Source organism: Geospiza fortis, unplaced genomic scaffold (genome assembly GCF_000277835.1).
Source record: "Geospiza fortis unplaced genomic scaffold, GeoFor_1.0 scaffold23, whole genome shotgun sequence".
Lineage (NCBI taxonomy): Eukaryota > Metazoa > Chordata > Aves > Passeriformes > Thraupidae > Geospiza > Geospiza fortis.
The window spans coordinates 15,652,258-15,661,748 of record NW_005054303.1 but is presented as its reverse complement, the minus strand read 5'-3'; the positions used below and the strand labels follow the sequence as shown (position 1 = coordinate 15,661,748).

At 46.4% G+C, this 9,491-nt stretch overlaps 1 protein-coding gene across 1 annotated transcript in view; it reads right to left on the bottom strand.

Annotated features, from left to right (window-relative positions):
• Positions 1-9,491, bottom strand: part of MDGA2 (MAM domain containing glycosylphosphatidylinositol anchor 2) — a 148,001-nt gene that overhangs the window by 76,570 nt on the left and 61,940 nt on the right. The window contains 1 exon segment of the mRNA XM_014311868.2: positions 1,131-1,460. Within this exon segment, the coding sequence (XP_014167343.2) occupies positions 1,131-1,460 (330 nt within the window).

Genomic DNA, 9,491 nt, shown 5'->3' with positions numbered 1-9,491 from the left:
TTCCCAATCTCCCATCCCTCCCTGCCCTCTGGCACGGCCAGCCATTCCCTGGCTCCTGTCCCTCCATCCCTTGTCCCCAGTCCCTCTCCAGCTCTCCTGGAGCCCCTTCAGGCCCTGCCAGGGGCTCTGAGCTCTCCCTGGAGCCTTCTCCTCTCCAGGGGAGCATTCCCAGCTCTCCCAGCCTGGCTCCAGAGCAGGTCCAGCCCTGGAGCAGCTCCATGACCAAAAATGATCCAACAGGGAACTTCCTCAGGTTTCTGTTGTTTGACCAAACCAACTCAGCCCCGATCACATTTGAGGAACAGTGAACAAAACAATGAGGCTCCACCAAGAATTTCTCTGTCCCCACCCCATTTATGGCTCCAGCTCCCCCTAATTTAGACCCTCCAATTTCTCTAATTAGGGGGATTCTCCACTCTCCAATTAAGGAGAGAAAAAGCCCAGACCTTTGCGCAGGAGGGTTTTTGGCAGGGTTTCCCCTTTCCAGCCCAGCTATTTGTTGTCACAACCTCACAGGTATTTAATTATCTCTGAGCTGTCTGTTCCACTGGCAAATGTAGCTGGAAATAGCAACAGGCTGGAAAACAAATCCCTGTTTTTGGGGAAGGGTGACACAGCAGGCACTGGCAGCCTGGGCACGTGGGATTTGTCTCCGTGAGCAACCCCCCTCAAAAGGATTGAGGAGAAAATAAAAACTGGATGAAAATAAAACCAAGAATTTCTCTGTTTCTCTGATTCCCTGATCAAGGGTCAGGGAATTCCAGAGTGGTTTGGGATTGACACTGATCTCATTCCAACCCCTGCCATGGGCAGGGACACCTCCCACCATCCCAGGCTGCTCCAAACCCTTTCGAACCTGGCCTTGGGCACTTCCAGGGATCCAGGGACAGCCACAGCTGCTCTGGGAACTCCATCCCAGCCCCTCCCCACTGTCCCAGCCAGGAATTCCCAACTCCCAACATCCCACCCAAATTTCCCCTCTTTCTGTTTGAACCCGCTCCCCGTTTCCTTCCACCAGCTCCTGATGAACATTCCCTCTCCAGCTCCCTGCAGCCCCTGGAATGTGCTGGGATCCCTCCCCACCGCGGGATGCCTTCACCCCACCAACCCAGCCCAGGAGCTGCCCTCACCCGTGCTGCTGGAGATGTTGACGTCGATGCTGATGTCCGAGATGCCGCCTCCCTTGAGGGACGCCACGCAGGTGTAGGTCCCGAAATCCGTGAACTTGAGGTCGATGATGTCCAGGTTGGTGGTGCCTGGGGACACGTCAGGGTCGGTCTGGGTGATCACCATCCTCTCCGAGCTGCGCAGGGGCCGCCCGTTCTTGAACCAGCTGAAGGTGAGCTCTTCCGGGGGGATGGCTTCCACCTGGCACGAGATCTTCACCTCCCGCCCGATCTGGATGTTGTCGTCCTTGTGGTACGGGTCAGGGGTGATCCAAAAGCGTCCTTTTTTTAAGGCTGGAACAAAACAAAAATAAAAATAAAAAATAAAAAAAAAAGAGAAATTTTCTATTATAGAGTGGAAATTTGGCTTCACAGGTGTTGCTGTGGGGCACGAAATAAAACGATGCGGACGCGCAACTCTCCAAGGTTAAAAAAAAAGGCAAGTTTAATTCTGACTCCAACATTTACAGATTTCCAAATGTGATAGTGGATTGGAGGGTGACAGTGCCACCTCTCCAGTGACACTGGACAAACCAACAGGCCACCAAATTTCTCCTCCTCCACAAAAGAATTCAAGACAATGAGTTATTTACATAAAGTGCATTAAAAAGTTCGTTGCAAGAATGTAAACATCAGAAGGCTTAAAAAAACTTTAAAAAAACAGAGAGACACACTGGAGGCCTAAATATGATTTTTAAAGGGGCAGCATCCACAGGATTTGATTTTACTCCCAGGAATCTGCATGGCACCAACCTGGAATCACGAGGATGAGCCAGTTGGAAACTGGCACAGAATGAAACTCTGAGCATGAGCTGAGCTTTTTTTTTGGTGTGGAAATAAATGAGATATCAGGCAGAAATTGATTATATGATTTTTATATCTGAAATATATAATATTTTATATAATATTTTTATATATGAAATATGATTTTATGATTTTTAGGGTGAAACACTGGCACGGATTCCCTAGAGAACCAATGGATGCTCCAATCCTGGAAAAATTCAAGATCAGGTTTGGTTTTTTTTGGAGCAACCTGGGATAGTGGGAGGTGTCCTTGCTCCTGCGATGGAATAGGATGAACTTGAGGGTTTCTTCCCACCCCAATAATTCTGGGATTTTTTGGTGGAACTCCTAACCCTAACCCTTGCACCTTCCAAAGCACATGTTAAACACATGGATAATTTTTCCTAGGATCCGAAACCCTGATTAAATTCCATCACGGATAAGACAGCTGTGAAATGCTGTCACCTCCACAATGAAAACTAGAAAGTCCCAGCACCTAAATCAGGCTGAGCTGCTGCCAACCAAAATAATTCCTGAGATTTCAGGGGTTGTTTTCCATCTCTGGAGGGATTTCCAGGCTTTTCCTTATCCCTGTCCTGTCAGAGCACCAGACAAAGGGAAATATCACCCTAAAATTACTGACACAACCAGTGGGGTCAGCTCCAATCCATCTGGAATCTCTCCTGCATCCAAGACTATCCAAGCCTCTGGTGCAAATCCAATTAATTCTCCACCTCCCACCAGAGATAAGGAAATCTCAGGGTTCCAGACGGGAATTTTTTGAGGGATAACCTCCAGAGCAGGGACACAGCAGCTTTGGAAAACCTCATTTACCATCTTCTTCCTTATAAAGGAGCCTCTTATCCTGGCATTCCATCCTCAGTCTCCAGGAATGAAATATTCCTGTATCTCACTCACCTCAATTTCCTGTAAATGAACCTAAAACTCTCCAAAATTCCACCCCCACTGACATCAACTGAGGGTTGGGATGATCCTGATTTTTTTGGGGGGGAGAATGCTTCAGGATCAGGCATTTAACCTTTCAAGGACAGAGATTTTTTTGATGAACTGAATATAAAATGCTCCTGACACAATCCCAAAATCCATTTTTTTCCCTATAGAGACGTGCCAAAGGAGGTTTATGGGTTTATCCAAGTGTTTTTTTCCATATGGATGGACCCAAACCAAAAATATTAGTTAGAAATTGTACAAATCTGCAGACTGGATAGAAGTACTAAATATTGATAAATATTGATATCCAACATTTATGGAGATTTCTACAGAGAGGTTTCACAATTCCCTGGGTTCCTTTCCCCATTCCCTTTGTCCTGGATCCATTTCACAGAATCCCACAATGGTTTGGATTGCGAGAGACCTTAAATCCCCCCCAGTGCCACCCCTGCCATGGCAGGGACACCTCCCACTGCCCCAGGGTGCTCCAATGTCCAGCCTGGCCTTGGGCACTGCCAGGGATCCAGGGGCAGCCCCAGCTGCTCTGGCAATTCCAGCCCAGCCAGGAATTCCCCATTCCCAATCTCCCATCCATCCCTGCCCTCTGGCGCCGGGAGCCATTCCCTGGCTCCTGTCCCTCCATCCCTTGTCCCCAGTCCTTCTCCAGCTCTCCTGGAGCCCCTTCAGGCCCTGGAAGATTCTAGACTTTCCATGCTTTGGACATACTAAAAAATCTGTCTGCTCCATCCATGAGTGGTGAAACTGTGAGTTCAGACTCAGTTTTGTTTATTCCAACTCAATTTTGTTAATTCCAACTCAGTTTTGCTAATTCCAACGCAATTTTGCAAATTCCGAGGCAGTTTTGCTAATTCCGACTCAATTTTGGTAATTCAGTTGCTCCTTAAACAAGGACTTGCAAATTCCACACTGAACGAGCACTCCCACCACCTGGAAGAGAATTAACACTTCCAGAGCTTGGAAAAGAATTCATATTTATTTATTTATTTATTAGGTTGTCTTTTCAAAGTAGAGGGGAAAAGCCTCAATTTGAGCTATTTACCCTCAGTCCCACAGGGTAGGAGAGGCTTCGTCCATTGAGGAAGGCAACATTTTTAAGGAGAGAATGGAAAATTTGGTATTTTTCTAGGAAAAGCGTCATTTCAGATGCTGCTCCTCAGTTCCAACCACATCTTAAAAGCATCCGGCCGGTTGATTTTATTTATTCATTAATTATTTAATTTATTTACATTATTCATTTGCTTATATTTATTTAAGGGAGTTCCATGGCTTTAATCAAGAATGGAATTTTTTTGCACTCCTCTTTGCCGAGCAGCTCTCCTTCCCTTGGGAAGTTCTCAGCCAATTCCCAGGAATCAGCACTACCGAGTTGGAATCACGAGGATGAACCAGTTGGAAACTGCCACAGAATTAAACTCTGAGGCACGAGCTGAGCTTTTTTTTTGTTTTTGTGTGTGGAAATAACAGCACAAACAATGCTTACATGCACAAAAACCCCTCAATATTTTATGCAGATCCTTTTCAGGCAGGGGAAAACCAAAAAAGAACTCGATGGGCACGACCAGGGCGACGTTTCAGCCCAAATTAGTTGCTCATAACCTCAATAAACTATTTTTATTTCTGAATTTTCAGCAGTTTCTCCTGCCTAGAACTGAACAAAGTCTAGCAGAGAAGTCAGGGTAACTTTCCTTTGTGGAAAAACATGAATTATAAGGTATGAAAAGGGGGCAGAACCTCAAAATTTCAGTCAAAGCTGTTTTTGCAAGCAGAAGGGTGCTGGGAGTGGATGGGCTTTAAGGTTCTTCCAACCCAAACCATCCCATGACTCTGGATGAGGTCTCCAAAATCCCTTCAGAGCTTCCTGATTAACACCACGTTGGGAACACCTGAGCTGAGCTTGATACAAACCCAGCAGGTAAAGGAAAAAGGGGTTTTTGTATAACCTCTTCCATCCAGAAATCCCATAAAACAGTGGCTTGGGTTTTCCTCAGATGTAGATTCCTGGACCTCTGTTTCCAGGAGGGCATTCCAAAATGCAAAGAAAATTGGGACCTGCCATAGATTTTGTCTCTGTGGTGTCAGTTATGTGCTGAGAAGTTTTCATGGGGTGTGACACAGAAATTAAAGAGAAATTAAAGGTTAAGGGGGTTTACACAGGCAGAGACAAGGGGGAATGGTTATAAACATAAAGAGATTTAATGGGATATTGGGAATTGGGAATTCCTGGCTGGAAGGGTGGGATGGAATGCCCAGAGCAGCTGTGGCTGCCCCTGGATCCCTGGCAGTGCCCAAGGCCAGGCTGGACATTGGGGCACCCTGGGACAGTGGGAGGTGTCCCTGCCATGGCAGGGGTGGATGGAATCATCTCCAACGTCACTTCCCACCCAAACCATTCCAGGATTCTCTGATGAACCAGCAAAATGTGGGAGATGCTGCTGCAGATCCCTCCCAGCGGATTTTTGGGAACGCCACCAGCCCACGGAGCTGCAAAGGAGCAGCAAACGTGCAAATAAATCTGAAACTGTTCTTTGAGACTCAGCAAAGTGCCAGCCTCACTCCAAAGAGGCCCCAAAGAATGAGGAGATGTGATCAAACAACCCGAGATGAAACAACTTTTGTCCTCAAACTCCTCACAAACAGTCCCTGCCCTCCCTCATTAATTATATTTTCAAAGTAATAAAATGCAGTTCAGGATCTCAAGCAAGGCCTATTTGCATTCATCAGGTTCAGTTGGTTTTTTTTTCCCACCCCCTCCCTGATCAACCCCAAATTTTCCTTTAATGCCTCAGAATGTTCCTGCCTCACCAATTTCCAATGGCTCAAACAGCCCCACTAAATACATCAAGTTCTGCACGGTTTTCTGTACCATTTTTAGGCTTTGACACGAGAACTATGGACCCCTGGCTGCTTCCCAAATGGATGCAGGACACGGGGAATGCTCAGATTTGTGGTTGCTGATGGTTCTGTCCCTGTCTAATGTGAGACAACAGGGCCATGGAGCAGCAAAACTCCAAATTTCTGGTTTTAACCTTCTTGGAGCAGCCAGAGGCCCTTTGAGGCACCTTCTGTGCCCTCCCCAGAGCAGGTTTGGAGTAATTTTGGTTGTTTCCCTTCACTTTTGTCAGCAATTTTGATTTGACCCATTCACAGTGAAGCAGAGGAGAACTTCACCCAAGCAGATGTGGAGCCCTGCATGGTCTCAGAGCAGATGTTGGAGGTTTGGAGAGCTCAGAATCCAGCCTGGCCCTTTTCCTGAGCACCCAGAGTGGGAAATTTCCCATATTCCAATAATTTCATGCCCAGCCCCACCTCGCTTCCAGGATCCTCTAAAATCACTGGGAATTCTGTGATCTCCTGGATCTCACTGTGGGCTGGGGCAGAGAAGCCCAAGAAACCTTTCCTGGTGTCCGGGTGTTCCTGATCCCTTCCTGTTTCCTTGTCACATGTGGGAAAAAGAGTTTGTGATCCTGGAAAAGATTCTTCACCTATTTTTTTAAGGACAATGAACTAGAGAGACACAGCAGGGAAATGGCCAAAGATCCCAGAATTCCAGGATGGATTGGGTTGGAAATTAATCCAGTCCCAATCCCACGATCAGGGACAGCTTCCACTATCCAAGGTTGCTCCAAGCCCCATCCAACCTGGCCAAACCATCCTGGAATGAAGTGATAATGGAAGGAACAACAAAATCTGCTCCAGTACCCCACATGGGAAGAGCTCTACAGTCCGTATTTAATTTTTATCTGGATTTCCAGCCTAAATTTATCCATTTACTGTCCAAAACCCTCACTCACACTGAATAAAAACCCACAGAAATCCTTCCCTGTTGTCTTGGCAGTAACCTGTCCACTGCTATCAAATCAATAGAAGGAAAATCCAAATTTTTATCCCAAGCTCCGAAGAGACACCAAATTTTTGTTTATTTTGGCTATGGGCAATAAAGTTGTGTCTGTCTTTAACATTCTCCAGGATTCCCTTAAATTCCCTTATCCAAACACTTTAACAACTGTCCAAAAGATCTTTTCACTGGTGATTATCCCAGTGCAGTCATTAAACTTCATTCTTTACATGAAAATACATTTTGGCATTGTTCTGTGGATAAAAAATGGGAAAAAATCAGATTTGTGGTTGCCAAAAATTCACATTTGCTGTCATGGACCAGAAAAATATTGGAGAGGAAAATAATGGAGAGGAAATTGCAGATTTCTGGTTTAATTGTAAAACTAAATTATGAATAGAAGAGCAAAGCCACACCCCAAATAATAGAGTTTGTGGATACCAGCTCAGCATAATCAAAGTGTAGCACAGAATTCCAGCATGATTTGGGTTGGAAGTGTCCATAAATCCCACCCAGTGCCAGCCCTGCCATGGCAGGGACACCTCCCACTGTCCCAGGGTGTCCCAATGTCCAGCCTGGCCTTGGGCACTGCCAGGGATCCAGGGGCAGCCACAGCTGCTCTGGCAATTCCAGCCCAGCCAGGAATTCCCAATTCCCAATCTCCCATCCATCCCTGCCCTCTGGCACTGGCAGCCATTCCCTGGCTCCTGTCCCTCCATCCCTTGTCCCCAGTTCCTCTCCAGCTCTCCTGGAGCCCTTCAGGCCCTGCCAGGGGCTCTGAGCTCTCCCTGGAGCTTCTCCTCTCCAGGGGAGCATTCCCAGCTCTTGGAGCAGCTCCGTGGCCTCCTCCAACACATCCACACCTTTCTTGTCCTGAGAAGCCCAGACCTGGAAGCAATTCCAGTCATAAGGACCGGTCTGGGTTGGAAGGAAATCAAAAATAATTCAGAAAACATTAAAAAAAGAAGAGAGTAATGTAATAAATAGTCTGAGGTTTTAGGGACGACACTGCGGCTGGGACCACTCACACAATTCAAATTCCTTAAATTGGGCATTTAGAATCATGGAATTGTTCATGCTGGAGAAGTCCTCTGAGATCACCAAGTCCAGCCACCAACCAGTACCACCTCTGTGGCCACCACTAACCCTTGTCCTCATCCACACATTCTGGGCACAATTCCAGGGATTTTGACTCCATCCCACCCCGAGCAGCCTCTTCCAACACTTCCCAATCCATGAGGAAAAGACTCTGAGGTAACAGAGAAAATGCTGCTTCCCCAGAGTTCCCTTCGCATCCCAAGGCAGTCTTGAAACAAATTCCTGCTAAAAAAAGCTCCACATTCCCAACATTTCAGCACCAGCACGTTCTGCTCCTGTCAACACGGTTTGAGCTGGAAGATTTTAAAATCCTGAACTACCAGCAGCTCACCGAACAATTAAGATGTCAAACGTGTTCTTCTAAAGCATCTCCAAACTTTTTAATATCAAGTAATTATTTGGCACTTCCAAGGCCAGATGCATTCCCTCTTCCAATTTAAATGCAAATCCCACGGAGAGACTTCAGGTTTTGTCTCTACTTTTAGAAACTGCTGCTAATTTTGCAAAGAAAAGGGTTTTTTATTCCTGTTTTTCCGTGTGCTTGGCTTAATTAGCTCCCGGCTCCTTCGGAGCTGCTCTTTTGAAGGAGGGGGAGGTTTGGATTCCTTTGAATGATGAAAATTTCAGTTTACAACTTGCTCCAAATTTGATCCGTTAAAGAGATGAAGGGGAGATCAAAGAGGGAGAAACTCAGCGTGGTTCCTCTTTTAGCGGCTTTTAGAAGGAAAGATTCCACGGAAATCGGCGGCACCGGGAGGAAAGACGTTGGGGGCTGGGAATAGATGATCTCTAAGATCTCTTCCAGCACAAACCTCCCCGTAATTCCAAGAAATATCCAGGTGGGATTGAGCTCAGGAGGTTCCTTTTCCGATCTCCAGCTCACGCCACGGGTTTTCCAAGGACTGAAGACCTCCAGGGATGGAAATTTCACAACCTCCCACCCTCAGCTCCCAGGAAAAACCAGGAGCTGTGCCAGTGGTGTCACTGGGTTTGGAGGCAGAAGTTGCTGTGTCCTTCCATTTTTCCTGATGGAAAGATGCTTCTTCCCTGATTTTTAGGGGATATAGATGATGGATCATGGATGAGATCCCAACATGTTCAAGCGAGGGTGTAATTCCAAAAACTGCAGGAATTTGACCAAGAAGAAACAGGGACAATTTAGCAGCTGGAATTTTGTCACTTTTAAAACCCCAGGCAGAAGAAAAAGGGGAAAAAAGCCAAAATATTTCCTAAGCTCCAAAATGCCAGCTTGCCAAGGTATGGATGCATGGCTGGAGCAGTGGATTGGGGCTGCCCCATCCCACAAGAAAATGGGAATTCAGGAGTCTTGTCACAAGCCAGACAAGGACTGGGATATAAATTAAACCCTTCAGAGAAGCTGCCACAAGCCCCAGTGGGCTCTGCACTTGCCAAAGATATTGTAAATCCTTGGAATGTTGCAGCTGGGTGCTTTCCAGGGCCTTTAAAAAGTTTAATTCTTGTGCCAAAGCTGTCCTCAAAAAAAAAAAAAAATAGCCTTGCTGAGTTTTCCTGCCCCAAAGTGATCCTTTGGAAATCTTCCCTCTTTGTACATGAGACTCAGCCATTCTCCCAATCCCCATTCCCAACGTTTCCACACCGGATTATCCCCATTCCTG